The 18,799-nt window shown below is 46.4% G+C and overlaps 1 protein-coding gene across 5 annotated transcripts in view; it reads left to right on the plus strand.

Moving 5' to 3' along the window:
* ARVCF (ARVCF delta catenin family member) overlaps window positions 1-17,749 on the plus strand; it is a 356,383-nt gene extending 338,634 nt beyond the window's left edge. For 4 of the 5 annotated variants that reach the window (XM_063144148.1, XM_063144149.1, XM_063144152.1 and 1 more), the window contains 3 exons: window positions 1,024-1,077; window positions 5,581-5,672; window positions 6,600-6,844. In XM_063144148.1, coding sequence (XP_063000218.1) covers window positions 1,024-1,077; window positions 5,581-5,672; window positions 6,600-6,710 — 257 coding nt within the window. In that variant the 3' untranslated portion in view covers window positions 6,711-6,844. Of the gene's footprint in view, window positions 1-1,023; window positions 1,078-5,580; window positions 5,673-6,599; window positions 6,845-14,795 lie in introns of those variants that run through there. The other variant, XM_063144150.1, reaches the window with a different exon arrangement.
* The last annotated feature ends 1,050 nt before the right edge of the window (window positions 17,750-18,799 follow it).

Raw genomic sequence — 18,799 nt, forward strand, 5'->3', positions numbered from 1 at the left:
AGCATTATAGAGCATGCTTTGAATGCTTCACAAACTGGCTCTTTCAGTCATCCTAACTGTAGCCCTGTAGGGTAGGGCAGTACTGTTCTCAAGCCAGATTTAGGGGTAATGATTCAACATGTGGAGGCTAAGATGAGGTTTGAGCTAGGGATTTCCTGATTTACAGCTCATACTTTTAGCTAATTCAAGGGCTAACATGAAAGTTTTTTTAAAAAATATATCTTTTTTGATTCAAACATGGGAGCTCCAGGGTTATCTGATAGCGGGTCCCCTACACACCTTTTCTGGTTATTTTGGCAGTCCTCACAGTATCAGCAATCGCACTTTTGAGAATCTTGGCAGCTGTTGGGCACACTTTAAAAAAAAAAAAAAACACACCACACTTCAAATCAAGTACAGGAAGCGTTGACCTTGCTCTGAATTGGCTTCGTAATGATGCCATCGTCATAGCAATCAGACCACAGGATGAGAGCATTGCCCTTGCTCTGAATTAGCTTCATAATGATGCCATTGTCATAGCAATCAGACCACAGGATGAGAGCATTGCCCTTGCTCTGAATTAGCTTCATAATGATGTCGTCATAATAGCAATATGTTTCCTGACCTTGCTCTGGAGCCTGACATTTTTGCTTTGTTTTAAATAGCAACAGCCAGCGGATCAGACTCCCAGGAGATGATTGTGTGTCACTAGCAAATTCATTTCATACTCCCCTGCACCCTCCCCCTCCCCCTTATGCACACACACTCAAAATTACCAAAATGCCTCACCAAAGTTGGCAGGATGTCAATATTGCAGTGCAAGTAGAGAAAGAGGGCATTTTGGCTCAACCAGCAAATTCTGCCCAATGTAGCGTCTCAAGAGTGCCTCATGCCCTCCACATTTTGACTCACCAGACCCTAAACATTTGCTTCAATACCCCTTCTGTCCGTTCAGCAAAACTCTGTATCCTTCCATTCCTTCGCTAATCCTGCTTTAGCCCAGTTCTCTCACAGACTGACGTTTTCCGTTCTTCTCTTCCACAGATAATGAGAAGTCTGGAAGTCGGGATATGATTCCTATGGATGAACTTGGGCCAGGTACAGATGCAGTTATGGTTCAACCGCCCCTGTCTTTTTCAATAGCGAACCCTGTCACTCACGGGGGAGCTCAGCCCGTTGACAGGGAGAAGCTCTTTCGAGCGTGTACCAAGTTGACATTTAGAGCAGAACTTTCCTTTGCAAAAGATCAATAGTCTTTTGACAGCGCAATCCTCTACATGTCTACTCAGAAGAAAAGCTCGTTGAGTTTGGTGGGGCAGACCCCCGGATGAGTGGGTATAGGATTGCAGTCTGGGTGTGTTTGTGTGCGTGTCCATGTCCATATATAAAATATACAGCAATGGATGGATGACATTTGTCAGTAACGCATAGTTATTTAATGGCGGTCGTACAGCCAGTTGCCCCAGCTTGTGGGGATTCACATGTTTGAATGCTCTCCATGAAGCACCATCATTGTAAGGCAGCCTTCCCCCAAACCAGCACCTTCCAGTTATGCAGGATTACAATTCCCATTATCCCCAGCCAGCTACCAGGCAAGAGAAGGCTGTTCTAGAGGCATTCAGAGAGGTGGGGGCTGAGAAGAACACTGCCGCACATGTGTGGTGGCCATGATACAGTTTTGAAAGCTAAAAAGAGAGAGTGAACCTCTTGAGTGCTGCGGTGAGCTCAAATATGTTGGCACCGGGGGCAGCATTTTGACCCCGCCCCTTCTGTCTTGAGACCCGCCCACTATTGGAACGCATCCCTCAAGAGTTTCTCTGGAATTGAATTTGGCCCCTGGCCTGAAAGGAGGCCAGGGGGCAAATTCATCCTCCCACCCACCCACACACATACACACACCTAGAGCTATGGGGAAGGGGCTGTAACTTAGTGGTGCAGCAAATCCATAGGATGCAGAAGGTCCCATTTTCATTCCCCAGATAGGACTAGGAAAGACTCCTGTCTGAAACCTTACACGGTCAGCCTGTGGAGCTGGATGACCCAATTCATGATAAGGCGGGTTCCTAAGTTCCTCTTCAACTTGTGATTATTCAAGTGTCCTATTTCTGTGTCAAATCAGCCCATGCGAGGCGAGAGTGAAGATGAGTAGGCAAATCCTGCCCCATCACTGTTCTCATCACTTCCATGAGTTGGGGTGTGTGTGGTCATCCTCTCCAGCAGGGAGCCTTCTTGGCCCACGTCAACTCCTTGAGCAGCTTAGAACCCTGGAAAAATCAGGGTTCCACATCATGCAGGGAAGTTACAATGTTTAAATGGATACTGTTTTATACTGTCGTTTTTATATTTTTGATGGGTTTTAAATTTTGTATACTTTTTAATGCCCACTGTTTTTAACTTTTGTAAACCGCCCAGAGAGCTTCGGCTGTGGGGCAGTATATAAACGTAATAATAACTATTACACAAGTAGGAAAGACTCCCTGCTGCAGACATTTGCCTCCAGCTGGTGTAAAGAGATGAAGGCAGCAGCAACGGACGGATGGAGCTAGCTCTCCAGTCCTTGATCTCACCGCTTCCATGTTGATGCCGTGGTTGCTAAACCCAATGCCTAGGCCACGTGCACAACCACTTTCAGCCCCAGGACCTGGATTGCATTCCAGAGAAATTTTGGGGGTCTGCATCCTCACGGTATGGAAGGCTGAAAGAGCGGGGCCAAAAATGCCCAAGATGGCGGCATATTTTCACTCACAGCTCTCACTGCCAGTGACTAAGCCAGAAGAGAACCTTTTAGGACAACTACACAATAGCTGGGGAAACACCCTACAAAGGGTGGGGAAAGGGGAGGAGCCAGGAGAAAGGGGCGTGGCCATCTGGGGAATTCCAGGGGGTGCGGATTTGAGCTGCTTGCTCCACATTGGCGCGTGGAATTGACGGCCGTGAAAACGGTTAGGTCCAACGTTCTCATTTGTGAGAAAGGAGGCTGCCTACCTTTTTTAAAAAACCAAGTCCAGCTCCTTTTGAAAGCGAAAATAGTAATGGCGCTATAGGGAAAGAGAGAGAAAGGGAAGAGAAGAAATCGTGGCGTTGCTTTTCAGATCCCTCACTTCAAACGCTCCAGCCAGCGTGAATAAGCTGTCGATGTGTTCCTTGCTGAAGGGAAAGCTGCAGCAGGCATCCTCTCAGCGGGAAGGGAGTAGCTTCAAATGGGAACACACTACAAGGTGGCCATGTATTAACCGTTTTGGCAGCGCAAAGCTGAAGAGCAGGAGCTCAATGGCTGGAAGATATAATTAGCTACGTATTTAGAGTGAAAAGGTTCGCCGTTGCTTTGTGCACATTGCAGGTTTAAGAAAGACTTTTCGGGGGAAACCTGGAAGGAAACAGGATTCCTAATGGGGCAGCTGCAGACGTTCATTAAGCGTCAGAGGAAAGACGTCTGTGTCCTGTCCTAGCTCAGCATAGGCCTCCCAGGGGAGACTGGGGTGTTGTGGTGGTAGTGCCTGGGAAGGCTGGAGCACATCCTTGAAAGCAGGCTCATGTCCGATGAGGCAACATCTCATCCAGTAAGGCAAGTTCCCGATTGGATTACTGCAACGCGCTCTACGTGGGGCTGCCTTTGAAGAGTGTTCGGAAACTCCAGCTGGTTCAAAGAGCTGCGGCCAGATTGTTGACCGGGGCTTGTTACAGGGAGCAGACAAGTCCCCTGTTAAAACAGCTCCACTGGCTTCCAGTCTGTTTCCGGGCACAATTTAAAGTGCTGGTTATGACCTATAAAGCTCTATATGGTTCGCATCCAGGTTATTTGAAAGAACGTATTCTCCCTTATGAGCCTGCCCGTGCTTTGAGATCTTCTGGAGAAGCCCTTCTTTCAGTCCTACCATCTTCACAGGCACGCTTGGTGGGAACATGGGAGAGGGCCTTCTCGGTGGCTGCTCCGGTGCTCTGGAACTCTCTTCCCGGGGAAGCTAGGCTGGCTCCCTCCTTGATGGGCTTTCGGAAGCAAGCTAAAACTTTTTTGTTCAAGCAGGCCTTTGGAGAATCATCCAGCCCTCCATCTATGTCAATGTCTTATAATTTTGTTGTGTATTTTTTAATTGTTTATGGTTTTGTTTCCCTCCCCTCCCCCATGTATATTTTAAACTTTGTAAGGCCGCCTTGAGGCCCAGCATTGGGCAAAAGGCAGGATACTAATAATAATAATAATAATAATAATAATAATAATAAGAAGAAGAAGAAGAAGAAGAAGAAGAAGAAGAAGAAGAAGAAGAAGAAGTTCAGGCTAGGCCAGTTTTCCCCAACCTGATGCCTTCCAGAGAGTTGGACCACAACTCCCATCATCCTCAGCTGGCTGAAGATGGTGGGAGTTGTGATCCAAGGCACCAGGTTATGGAAGGTTGGGTTAGGCAATGCAGGCCACCACCAGCCAGACATAGCCTGCCAGGACTCTGGACAGATTACTGGCTGGAACTCACATACACAGAGCTGTTGTCTCAGCAACAAGCAGAGACCTTCTGAAAACTGTGTAGTCTGGACCCGCTGTTTACCCTGCCATCTCTGAGGAGCTGTCTGTGTTTGTTAAAGGGCCATTGCCAGATTCTGCACCCCCTGGCTCCTATGGCAAGGGGGAGATGAGGACTGCAAAAGATAGATGCCCTCTGAGTCTGAGGAGTCTAGTAAAGCCTCATCTACTGGTCTGGAAGGCCCTGAAATGAGCAGAGAATGGTTCACCAGATAACGCGCCCCCTTCTCAAGTCCTCCTGTGAGCCAGACATGGGACTAAGGGCAGAGAACATGACAGGGATGTTCACATCTTGGAGGCTGAATATTGTTTCTAGATGGGATGTTTCTAGGTGGGGAAAGTGTTGCCCCCCCCCCCCCAGATGTTGTTGGACTCCAGTTTTCATCAGGACGAGCCAGCATTGCTAATTGTCTGGGATGACAGAACTTGTAGTCCAACAATATCTGGAGGGACGACAAGTTCCCCACCCCTGACCTAGACCCATTCCCGGGTAACGCTCTCCTTCCAAAATTGGGAGTATCTGGAGAAGGACCTCTGATTAAGTGTTCAAACAATTAACAGGTCCATAGAGGAGCAGGAGATCTTTGAGATGTTCCGTCTGAGAATGCTCAGAGCAGTGGAGGGTGGTGGCTCCAATTTCAGTGGAGCTGTGAATCTCTTCTGTTGTTTTTTAGTGAGAACCAACTAGAACAATAAAGGCGCTATCCAAGGTGCTGAACCCTACCTCCAGGCCTGGTTCAGCACCTTGCAGAACTTCTTTAGATTCTGGCTAGTTCTGTCTAAAACCAAGGATGGATTCACAGCACCTCTGAAATTGGAGCCACGCATCTCCCAGACCTAGAAGGTCACTGTTCTTTCGCCAGATGACGTGCTGCCATGTGGGCTGCAGGGAGAGCGGTGCACAGATGGTGAAAAGGCAGCTTTGTGTCCATCATCTACTCAGGCCAGCCAGAAACCATGTTGTTTTGGGTGGAGGCTGAAGACTTGGGGCTGTTTTTCACAAATCAGAACAGGCACTCTTTTAATAGCGCACTGCATCTGATGCGGTGGCACCTTCTCTTATGGCTCGTGTTATTCCTCTGCAGACGGCTACTCCACCATCGATCACCGGGACAAGGAGCGGAAATACAAGGCCAATGACAACATGGGGGATGCATCAGAGAAAGAACCACTGAAGGTAAGCGTGGTGCCTTCAGAGTCACCCCTCTGGTGTTTTCCCACCCCCTTTTGATTTCCATGGCTCAGGGTAGGTTAAACAGGCCAGGCCGGTGCTTCCTGCATGGGAAGACGTGGAGTGAGCTAAAGGAGGAGGACCATCTCTCCGTTAGATGGGCCCCTGGGCCAAATGCACCCTTTAGTAGGCCTTTGGGGACTTCACTTGGTAGTGGGTGGTGGCCAACACTGTTGGCAGCAGCATTGGAGGGCTGAGGGCTGCCTTTTTAATTTCCTGCAATGCCCCTGAACTCAATTCCAGGGGCACTGTGGGAAATGAAGAAGGCAGCTTGACTCCCCCGCCTGGTGCTGCTCAGAGCACTGACTGTACGAACAAAAGCAAAAGGCCCGTTGTCAGCGGTGGGCCCTGCAAGGGTGCTGCCTGTGCATACTGGCTGCTGGCGACGGCCCTAGCAGGGAAGACTTCCAGGCAGTGCCTTTCTCTGGGCGTAGACGTTTTCTCAAGAGGCTCCTCTTCCCCGTCACTGTTTTTGAGCCTCTCTTCACCAGATTACTCCCTGCTCCCTTTGTGCCTTCTCCTGCCTCTCCACGCCTCCCTGAAGATCTGCAGCAGCTGGCAGCATGAGACCACTTTGTAGCTTTGACTCTCTGTTGGTTCCGAGTAATCATACCCCTTGAGGTGTATGCCAGCTTTCCCAAACCTGGTCATCTCCCACCTCCCCGCCCTGATGTGTTGGTCTACAATTCCCATAATCCCAGGGATTATGGGAATTGCAGTCCAGCACATCTGGAGGGGACATCTGGCTTGGGAAGGCTGGTATATACAGTAAGATCCAGGAGTGTCTGCGTGGGGGTGTTGGACGTCCCCAACACCTAACAGCTCTTTGTATACGGGGTCCACATTTCTTTTATTTTGTTTTGTCGCTTTCAGTTCCTCCATCTAGAAACCAAGCCCAACCTTAAAGTCTATAACTGTGCAGGAGACTTTGTTCTGAGAATAGTCACGTCAAGCTCCTCTGCTCCCTTGGGGCTTTCATGGTGAGAAGAATCAGAAGGTGTGCAAGTGTCTGTGCGGTATCGTGTGTGTGTTCAGCAGCGCAGACTTGCTCAGACATGTTCCTAGTCCACGTGAGCACTCCCCCAGTATATGCAACAAATTTGTAGGGAGAAAGTAGATTTCCCATTAAGCCGGTGGCGAAGGACACATCCTTGATTCCCACTTCCTTGATTCTGCACAGTAATGCCCAACTGGGTCCATGGGAAAATAGAGAATAATTTGTGCAGCATCCACAGTGCATGGTGGTCCTGTGTTGGTCTGTGTCAGACATCTGATCTGGTGGGAAGCCAGGTGAGGCTGAGCCCCACATATTGGGGTTGCAGGGATCAAGGACATCTGTCAAGGTGTAGCTATAGGAGGTAAGCCAGGGAAACAGGCCAGGAACTGAGCCATGGAGTCTGAGAAAATGGACAAAGCCAGGAGTCATAGCCGAGGCAACCTTGTGCCTTCCAGATGCTTTGGACTGCAACTCCCATCATCCGCGACCATGCCATCCGGGGCTTATCGGAGTTGCAGTCCAAAACCTGGGGGAGAGCAAGGAAGTGATGCTCTTGCAAAAGCCCAAGCCAAAACAGGAAGCCCTTCAGAGTACTTCCTGGACAAAAAGTCCAGAACCTGGGAATACTTCCCTGCCCAAGTGGGCCTTCCCATGTAGGTATCTGTTCGACCAGTTCCTTTTGTCCTCTTCAAGATGGTTACATTTGGACATTCTTTCTGTCCTTACGGTTTGGAATGACCACCCTCTTTGGGGGACTTTTGTTTTCAGTGTGTAAACCTTGATTTATCTCAGCAACCCTATCAGAAACATTTTGTTCATCTGCCTTCCCTATGAGGGAAGATTACAACAGCTGGATTGTTTAGCTTGGAGAAAGGGCGAGTAAAGGGAGACATGATAGAGATGTACATAATTATTATGCCTAGTGTAGAGGAAGTGGATTGGGAGATGTTGTTTTTCTCCCTCTCTCTTAAGACTAGAACCCAATGGTGTCATCCCATGAATCTGATTGGTGGGACATTCAGGACAGACAAAAGGAAGGACTTCTTCACACAGTATGTCAGCCTCGTGTGGCGCAGAGCGGTAAAGCAGCAGTTTCTGCAGCTGAAACTCTCCCCACGGCCTGAGTTCGATCCCAGCAGAAGCTGGTTCTCAGACAGCCGGCTCGGGTCGACTCAGCCTTCCATCCTCCCAAGGTCGGTAAAATGAGTACCCAGTTAGCTGGGAGAAAGGTAATAATGGCCGGGGAAGGCAACGGCAAACCACCCCACTATAAGGCCTGCAAGAAAACGTCAGCGAAAGCTGGCGTCCCTCCATGAGTCAGTAATGACTCAGTGCTTGCACGAGAGGTTCCTTTCCTTTCTTCACACAGTGCACTGTTAAACTATGGAATTCCCTACCACAAGATGTAGTGATGGTCACTAATTTGGACGGCTTTAAAAGGGGATTAGATAAATTCATGGAGGAGAAGGCTACTAGTCCTCATGGCTGTACGCTACCTTCAGTATCAGAGGCAGTAAGCCTATGTACACCAGTTTCTGAGGAACATGTGCTGTGGGTTTCCCATCAACAGCTGGTGTGAACAGAATGCAGTATAAGATGGACCCTGCCTGCCTCATTAATTAATGTAATCCATTGATTTGCAAGCACACTTCCAGCAGAAAATAAAACTGGATGCTTCATTTAGCTGTGCCCAAGAGTTTTGATGCGCTGGCATGATTGAGAAGCACCCTGCCCTCTTTACCCCCTGCTCTGCTTTCGCCAACCTAGTTGCCATCGAGATGGCTTAGATTACAACTCCCATCATCATACCCTGACCATGAGAGTGAAACACTGCGATGCTGTTTGGATGACACGCTAATCAATTTGAGCATTTTGAGCTAAACATGATGGTGTAGTGTGCCATGTGCATCACGACTTAACGTGTCATGTGAACTATTCCTAACTATGGTGGCTACATAACCATGGTTCCAACATGCTCACTAACCATTTGCTGCAAAAAGGGTTGGCAGCCTAACCATGGCTTAGCCCACATGTTGTCTGAACGGGCCCAGTGTGTGTGATTTGTGATTGCACTCTTGATTGTATAAGTTCCCCCCCCCTCCTGTGTTGTATAGCTCATGCACATGCACATGGTGAAAAGCTTTATGGGTAGGGATCATTGTACATTGCCAGATTGGTCTGAAGGCACATGACACAAGTCTGTTGGAGCTAAATATTTATTTATTATTTATTTATTTATTTATTTATTTATTTATTATTTACAATATTTATATTCCATTCCCTTTCCGAGGATTTTAGAGCAGTGAACAAATGGGATGAAAGAATAAGAACAGAATATAAACATCATTAAAATTACATTTTAAAAGAAACAGGTACAGATTGAACCACAGGCGGTCATTCTGAGAAAGCTTCTTGGAACAATAATGATTTCGGGAGGCGCCAAATGCAATATAACATTGGCACCTGCTTGACGTGCAATGGCAGGAAATTCAATAAGAAGCAGGCCACCACACTGAAGGCTCTTCTCCTGGTGGTCTCCAATTCGTCAGTAGGCCCATTTGGAACTACCACGACCATGTCCTCAGATGACCTCAGTGGCCGGGTAGGTTGATGAAGGAGAAGGTGCTCTCTCTGGTATGCTAGTCTGAAGTTGTTTAGGGCTTTGTACACTAGTAACAAAACTTTAAACTCAGCCCGGTGGCAAATAGGCAGCCAGTGCAGTTCTGGATCTGAGCACTGCCTGGCCAAGAGATCACCTGGGAACTATACGTAAACTAGGGATGTCTGTAACTGAGAAACCCCTCTCCTTTTTCACTCGGCGGAGATCTGCAGCATGTACGACTCATGTATGAGATAGGTTTGCCTCCTGTGGAACCATTGATTTCAAGCCCAAATGTAGACCTGGTGCCCTCATCTCTCAAGGGCTCAGTGATCTTATCTGGCTGCACCAGGCAGCACTGGGCAGTTGGGCCAAATCACCCTATAGATTTCTCACAATGATCCACCATGATGCTATGTTGAGGGCGCTGTGGTAATTTAAGAGACTAGCTAGACGTAGTCTCCTGTTGCTCTGTGGAGTGCCGGGTCAGAAAAAAGAAGGTTTAAGGGATCCCCCTTCCCGCTAAGGATGGGGGAGGTGTTGTTTCACTGCACATTTTAAAGAAAATTTACTTAATTTTCCACTTTCAAACCAATATGCGACCCAAAACTCAGCTAAGCTTTGAATTTCACACTTTTCTGAATTTGGCAGTAGAGTCCTCCAATCAAAAAATCTGTTCAAAATTGTGTACGTTGGGGTACAGTACGTGTTCACAGGAAGTTATATATTGCCTGGCAGCATACGGTCCCTCTTGTATTGAGTGATACGGTCTTCCGCCATGCTGAGAGCCGTGTAGCACATGGCCTCTTGGCATTGTGGGAACTCTCCTTGCATCATGTTCTAGTGACTATAATCCAAATGCTTTAAGAGATGAAACTCCTGTAAGTTGGAGGAAGATGTAAAAAGTAAACCCATGTTCCATTTGTTAGATATTCCAACTTCCACCTAAGTTGGAATATCTAACGATACCTCTTGGGATGCTTCCATTCTTAATGTAGGTAGTTGGTTGTTAGATGTCTTATGCTAAACTAGCATGTTGGTAGATCTCCATATTTTTCCCTAAGGAAACCATTCTTGACCTGAAAATGTGGAATAGCCAAGTTGGCTTTGAGGTATGAGGTCTACTGCCAGCCACAAATCGGCAGTTTTCATTTTATGTTTGTCAGCTGAGTTTTACGAAGACATTAAATTCTACTCACATCAGCAAACCAAAATGGAGGTCATAGAAGCGAACTGAGAACAAGACCTGTCCCTCTTCGACTCTGTCAGTTCCAGTTCAAGCGTTAGATCTTGATCTCAGATACTTGAGATGGAATCACAAAATGCACGAACGGCATCATCTGTAGAGAAGGGTGCGTTTAGATAGCCAGATTTCCACACAGCAATCACGGAATCAAAAGCTGGAGGGTGCTTCCAAACAGATGACTCCTGCTGATCCATTAGAAGTGGAATTGCAATTGACTTTCCGCCCTAACTGGGGGATATTAGACATTTTCTGTGTGTACATCTCATTATGTCACATCCATGCTGATATATTAATACACTTAGGTGAGGCTATTGTGATGGACTTCGGACAAGCTGGCCACAGCAGCTATGGGAACCCGAAATAGTGCACCACTCTCCCAAGGCTACGTGTGTGTTGATTTCCGGAGGTTGTTGCCCATTGGCTTGGCTGCTCTGAGAGCCAAATGTTGTGAAGTACAGTTGCATTGTCGCGTCCAGCGCAGTCTGCTTGGCGCTCACAGGCCTGTTACACACATTGTTATTGGAGTTTGCAATGAAGCACGCCTTTTGCTGAATCTCTCTCTCTCTCTCTCTCTCTCTCTCTCTCTCTCTCTCTCTCTTTCCCTCTCTCTGTGTGTGCACTAATGCTTCCTTGCAAGCCTTTTGAACTGGCTGGTTTGTCTGTTTGATTAATCTGCTGTGTTTTGCCTTTCCAACGCCTCGCCCTGTTTGCTGCAGAATGACACAAATAGGAAAACCATTCACAGGAGTAACAGGGCTTCGGTGACTCTACTGGATGCCTGTGAAGTTAAACCCCAACCTGTTGACTCCTGGGTCTAATTTGCATGCATGGTAGGTCCTCTTTCACGGTAATTGGTGCTCGCGATTAACTTGTCTCGTTTGTGCATGACCTTGTATCACTGCATCTTCTCTCCTGATTCCTCAGCAGGCAGAGGGATTGGCTTTTGTGAGTCCTCTTTCATATATGTTTCACTTGGCACCTTTTGAACAACAAAATGCAGGGAGTAGCATTTGCAGAGCACTGAACTCTTCGGGACAGGCGGGAAGTGGCTCCAAAACTCAGTTTATGCTCCTCCTCCTCACCGTCTACCCTTGTTCCTCAAGTCTAGGGATGTCCGTCACCGGGAAATCTCACCCTTTTTGAGTTCGCTGGACTTCCTCAGCGGACCCGGCTTAGCTTGCCTTTAATAGCCAAGGGAATTTCCCCTAGATTCTGGGGACCTTTTCCGTAAGTTTTTTATTTGCGAAAATACACTGTGCAAATCGCAGTTGCAGCTTGCGTAATGTGCATAAATTTCAGCCGCAGTTTGCGTAATTATGCAAATAGCACAAATGGTAGCTGCAATTCGTATGAACTTCTATTTCCAGATTTTTTAGGGGGGAAAGGAAAGGAAAGGAAAAGAAATCCACTACCTGGCCTGACTCGCTATCGCCATATAAATATAGTTGTTTTTTTAAATAAATAAATAAATGAAGAACTGGGTCCCCCAATGCACGAGTGGACAAGATGTGGCTCCTGGGTCTGTAATGGTTGTGGCTCTCCAGCCTTACTCATCACCTGGTCCTGGTTCTTTTTGTTGGATGTGAACCTGGGGTCTTGTGTTTGCAATTAGGTGCTCTGCCACTGAACTACGGTCCCTCCTCCAGGGAGATGGAACTTGTGGATTTCATGAAGGGCTCCCGTACCTTTCCTCACCATAATTTGATGGCTGCCAGTAGGTGGTAACTCAGTGAACTCATAGCCCTGTAGACCATCAAGCCAGTGGTCTCGTTACTGGCCTGTCCAACTCTCGCAGATCAATTTCTTGCTCCGCTCCCAACCTCTTGGGATCATTTTCTTCCCTGGCGGCTTATTTTCTTCCACGTCGACCTCCTACACCTTCTGTTTGAGCCACACTTGCTGCAGATGGTTTGTCGTCTAGTTCTGTGCTCAGCTCAGTTCAGTTTCCATTTTAGAATTCACCGCTGTCTGTCAGAGAGGCTGCCGTGTAGGGTAGCACAAAGCTCAGTGTCCCAGGCCGTTGGGGAATGAAGCCATCTTAGCAGCCTTGATGTAACAGCGCAGCTCAGTTTTTCCTATCTGTGCAGTCTCAATCAGCAATGGTTTAAGCATTGCTTGAGAAGAGTCGTCTACTACTAGTACATTTATTTATTTATTGTATTTTTATCCTGCTCCTTAGCCAAAAAGGGCTCCCGGAGCAGCTTACAATCAATCAGCAAAGGGGTCAGTCCCTGCCCTCAGGCTTACAATCTAAAACAGACATGACACACAAGGAAAAGGCGATGGGGAGGGAAAAGGGAAAAAATGTTATATACTGACTGCAGGGCTGGTAGGATAGCCCTGCTCCCACCTCCTATTCCCAAGGAGGGGCCAACAGGAGCAGGCCCTGATGTTTGTCTGCCTCCTGCTGTCTCCCAACAACCATGCATTGCAAGAGAGGCATCTCGATCTATGACCATTCTTTCTATGCATTTGAGGATGGAAATCCTACCAAGGCAGCTTACAGGTAACCCAGAAATAATGCAATCACAATAAACGATAGGCAGTATTCAAGTGGACATTAGCGCTAATATAAATTACATTGCGCTAGTGTAAGGGATCACTAGCACACCACACCCATAGCTAACACTATTCGCATTGCACTGGGGGGTCCTTTATGCTAGTGAAACATAGTTTACGTTCACGGTAGCGTCTGATTGGATAGTGCCAATATTAACCTTTCTTTTTTTAAAAAAACAAATAAATTAATAAAATGAAACGTCATCAAGAGCCTTCCTTCAGGGCAGCTGTTGGAAGATGGCCCCAGGATGGAGAGAATCCAGCAGGAACAGGAGCTGGTATCTGGTGTCATCTGTCTCTCCTGGAATTCTTCCACAGGGTGTCCATCACTGGGAAATCCAGTTTGTTTTTGGTTTGACGGAGTTCCATAGCATGTTCAACTCACTTTGCATCTGCGAGCTGAGCAGGAACAGCCTGCATTTGTATGTGGGGGAGAGGGGGGATGCATATTTTGTGCACATTTTTTTATGGTTCTACAACTTGCACGTATTTCCAAGGAATTTGTGCAAATTCGGGTGTAATTTGCACAGATTGCAAAACTTCCCCCTCTCCAAAAGTGCAAAATCCCCCCAAATCCACAAACTGCCTTGCTGCATATCAAGGCGCGCTCTGCAGAAGGAAATGAAACGATGTCTGGTGGGTGGTGAGCCTAGGAAATCTCTAGCTCCATTGGATTTCTCCAACACCCCTACAGGGCAGTGGATGGTAGATGGCCCTGTGGGTGGTTGTGAGGACAAGGCGAGTCCAACTGGAGCAGATCCTGAGGTCACCTCTGCCTGCTTCTCACCGATGGAATTCTGGGTTACAAGTTCCAGCTCTTCCCTTACAAATGCCCATTGAATCCTGGAACAGAATTGTAGGCACAGGGCCTCTATTGAGGCATTCAAACGAACACACGTGGGCCAGGAGAAAGCCTCCCCACACACCAAGCCTTAATTCTTGTGTAAATGGGGTCTTTATGGTTTGGGTCCAGGTTACCTGTGGAATCGCCTTCTCCCATACAGTCCGCCCCTCACACTCAGGTCCTCTGGGGTGAACTGACTTCAGTCAGCTAAAACTAGGCTGACATCAGTTTCCCAGAGGACCTTTTCTTCTGTCGCCGCCAGATTGTGGAACGGCCTGCCGGAGGAGATTCGTAAAATTAACTCTCTGTGTGATTTTAAGGCAGCTTTAAAGACTAGCCTTTTCCGGCAGGCCTATCCAGATCAATGTTAAATTATGATTTTTTAAGATGTATTGATTCCTGTTCTAATGTTGTTCCCCTCCTCGATCCAAAGGGAGAGGCGGGTAAGAAATAAATTATTATTATTATTATTATTATTATTATTATTATTATTATTATTATTATTAGAACTCATTTATGCAGTGGGGGCTGCCAGGCACTTGTTGAGTTGCACAGGTGCTCAACATGTGGATTTGTGAATGCCCAACAGGTACCCGACTGGATCTGGGGATGGGGGTCAGATACGGGGGTGGGGTGTCCGTCAGACTCCGAGACAGGGTCAGGCATCCACGACACCTCTAGTCATTGCTTTATGAAGGAAAAGACCCTACTGTTGATGGAGAGGCTGTGCAACTCGCACTGATTCTGCCCCCACCCCCCATTGCAAAAGTTGCCTTGCCAGCCTCATTCTCTGTATTAATCAGCTTTGACTCTTCTTTTTTCAGGGCTAAAGTCCAGCTGCTTGTTTTATTATTATGAGTACGATTATTATTATTTTCCTCAACTAAACGAAGAATCAACACACTGGATCTCATTAACCATCACTGCCATTCAGATTCAGAGGGCCGTGGCGTTTGCATCGATGGAGGGCTGCAGAATTCTGTGAGGGCAGGTGCCGGGTGCCGGACCATCAGCCAATCCTGGAGCAGCATGCCTTACAGCAGGGACCTTTCTTGCTTTTTAAGAACCAATCACATTCCCCCTCAGCGTCTCCCTGCCCTCTCACCTTCCTGCAGGAAAAGGCGGGATTAAAAAAAAAAAAAGCCAAGCTTGCGTCGAACAGATTCGGTTCTTAGCTGACTCTTCTTTGTGGATGGTGCCAAGTTAGGAGATGAAGGTCATGAGATGGGGAAGAGAGAGAGAGAGAGAGAAAAAGATTTCACATGCGAAAGAAGAACTACCGAATATTCAAAGTATATCTTAGGTATAGTCATTTTAAAAATAGCACTTTTTTCTTCCTTTTTTCTTTCTTTTTGAACTGTGAATTTTTAAAGAAAAGAATTAGCTTCTTCCTTTTTTTTTTGGTGGCCTATTGAAGTTTTATGCTTTGATCCATGGGAAATGTGGAATTGTTGAGCTGAGTTTGAAGGATTTTGATGAAAGGAGAAAAAGGAGAAGAAAAAAAAAAACGTTGGTTGACTGGCTTGGAAAATTGGAAGCCGAAATTGACGTGGGCTGTATAAGTAGCTTTTAAAGTAAACGATATCACACTGTGCTCTCTATAGTATCGTTGGTGTACAATTCATCTGCCTTTTGACTTCTGTAATGGCGCTGTTTATACTTCCCAAACATATAAACAGTTTGTTCGAGGTTTTGCTGTCCTCATTCCAAAAAAAGAAAAAAGAAAAAAAAAGAAACAAACAATTTCAACTCAATATGGTTGACTTTCTGTTATTGCTGATGTTCATCGAGAATCCTTCTTGATTTCCAACTTTTCGATGTTGGGTTGACGGCAGTTTGATTTCAGCATCATGGGCAGGTTTTCTCTCCCTGCCGTAGATAGCATTCAGGACTTTTGATTAAGGTGGAATCTTTCCTGTGAGGAAGATGTGCTTAGGATGCATCAGAAATGTCACGCCAATCTGTTATTTTTGCTGGTTAAAAAAATTATAATCGCCCATTGCTGGATTCCATCTATGATTTTTTGTTATGCTGTTAAAAGACTGCTTCAAAGGGAACTGTAAAGTTTTTTTTTTTCCTTAAAGGCACTCATCTGTGGATAATTTAGAGTGTAACCCTATACCCACTTACCTGGGAGTAAGCCCCATTGAACTCAGTGGGACAATGTCTGAGTAAACATACCTAGGATTGTGCTGTTAGTCTGTAATTAGGGTTGTACACTTAAGGAATAATGACATCCTATTTATGTGCAAAGCCTTATTGAAGATCTCTTTGTCATGTGGGTTGGGGTAAGATGTTTGCCATAGGTGCATATAACCATATTCCTGTCCCCATATACTGTGTACAGTGATGCTTTGTGCTTTAACCACATTAATTTCTTCGGGGTTTGGTCCGTTGTAGACAATGAATGAATGAATGAAAGCAGGAATCTAAATTTCTAATTCAACTTACATTTGCCTTCCCTCTCTCTCTCTCTCTCTCTTTATTTCTCTTGCTCTTTCTTCTTGTGGTTGCTACAATTAGTTGGTTACCATATTCACTTAAAATGGTGTGATTGGAAAGGACATTTCTTTTGTTTAAAATCCAGCAACTTTAATTTTTGGGATCTCAGTGCCTGCTGTTTTCCTTTGTAATTTAAAATGAAATGGGGTGGGGCAGGGTGGGGAGAGAATAAAATAAAACAAACAAAATTACTGTATTAGTTATAAACATTTAACTCTTTTTGTAAAAAAAAAAATTAAATCAAAAATCCATTTAAAAAAAAAAGGGTGTGGGAGGAGTAAAGGAAAAGCAAGCATCAAGAGCTTTGTATCTTCTGGAATATAAAGAAAATAAAATTTGACATGAATTACATATATAAATATATATCTATATCTATATATTGTTGTGCAGAAAATAGGTTGCCAAAACTATGTAAGTAACGTTTGTAGCAGGAAAGCGTTTTGCATTGATTCAGGGAATGACCGGTGCAATTTGGCAGTTTGAATGGTTCAGACACAAGCATATAGAAACACCCGTCCCATTTTCCCCAACCCAGCTCAAGTCATTCTCCTGGGGTTACCTCTGGGTCTTTAAGAAAGCAGAGGAACTTGGGAACAAAGTCGGAATGCGACGACCTATAGGAGGGAGGTCCAAGCTGGCCAAAGATCTCTGATTGGCCGAAAGAGAAACAAACCCCAAGGCAGGTAGATCTACCTGGATTCTAACTGGAACCTTCCTTTACACCTGTGGTCTCAACTGTGAAGAGTTGAAACCGGATCAAGATTTCTCTAACCATGGTGCTCTTTTCATACTTCTACTGCTGATACGTGGAGACCCTTTTAACCGGGCTGTACATTTTTATACCATCTTTAAGAATCTTGTGTAACTCTTTTTTTTTGTATACAAAGGGAATCTCGTTTTGCTTTGTTTAAAAAAACAACCCCCCCCCTATCGTCTGCAAGCTGTAGCAATTTACGTCTGCTCTGTAGTTGATGTGTCAGAGAATGGACTCTGTTATTCTGGCTTTGATTGATGCCCCGGTCCTTTAATCTGTGTTGTTTACCAAAGGACTGGGTAAATAGAAACACCACTAGAGATAAATAACAACAGAAAGCATTTCATCTGGTTCAGTAGTGTTATCGACGAACATGTGGCAACTCTTTTCCACTGACCATCCTGTGGCTCTTGTCCCTTTGAATATTATGAGGCAGGGAGAAACCCTGTCTGAGGTCTAAATGTACCAAAGACCAAGTGCCATGGGGAGATTAATAGGTGGGGGGGAGAGGGGGGAGATGACCAGCACACACAGAAGCATGTGGCAGGTTAGAGGATGGTCACATTCACATTGCAAACTTCTCCAGGATGTTGTGAACAATGTGTGGATCAGGGCTGGCCCTTCCATGAGGCAGAGTGAGGCAGCTGCCTCAGGCGGCAGATTGTGCAGGGGTGGTAAGGTGTTGGAAGACAGACCACCTAGCCTGCCCTGTGCCCCCTAAGCTAGCCTGCTGCCCCTCTGGAGCAGTATCAGCAGCCAGTGTGGAAGAAAGATTCAATTGCCAGTCTGGTCAGTGACTGTACATGAGGGCGGGGAGGCATTGTCTTGTCACTTACCTCAGGCAGCAAAACGGCTTGAGCTGGCCCTGGAGTGGATGCTCAGAAATCGGTGGGGTGGATTCTCACGTGTCAGATTGTGGTGGAGTTTCATTACCCTGGTCTGTTATTGAAAACTCATTGGATTGCGGAACCAGAAGAAATGATATGGCTTTAGCAGATAAGATGCAGTCCTCCATCTGCGTAATTGGTTTAAGTGGCCACGTTTGGCTCTGTTTTCTGTGTTGTCTTGTTGTTCATGCCAGTGATCCACACCTTGCATAGACTGGGTGGGTGGGAGGTTCCCTAGGGAATTACAGTTCCACAAGGGGTTTGGGAATGTATAGAATAATCCTTGAAGCTGTGAGAAAGCATACGAAGTGATGGCCGTGATGGCTGAGGATTGTGGGAGTTTTAGCCCGACACTTCTGGAGGGCACCCTGTTGGGGAAGGTGGCTGTGTTGCCTACGCAGGGTTCCATGAAGCTTTGAGCAGGAGCATTCCTTTATGACTTAGAGCGGCATCAAGGTGGGTGCAGCCCTGCTCATGGTTCTCCCCCCTCCACCTCCACCTGAGACCTACCTTGGGGCAGTGGAAGGAGACGGTGGGGGTGGACACTCACAGTAAAGCTTCCCAGATTTGGGATACTTGCAAGGGCTCAGTCCTTTTTGCAGTGAGCAGTCAACTGCTTCTCCAACCAGATTGTTTCCTCTGGCTGGAAATTGGCTCTTCAGCATTCCTGACCTATAGCCCTTCT

Source organism: Elgaria multicarinata, chromosome 18 (assembly GCF_023053635.1).
Source record: "Elgaria multicarinata webbii isolate HBS135686 ecotype San Diego chromosome 18, rElgMul1.1.pri, whole genome shotgun sequence".
NCBI classification, from domain to species: domain Eukaryota; kingdom Metazoa; phylum Chordata; class Lepidosauria; order Squamata; family Anguidae; genus Elgaria; species Elgaria multicarinata.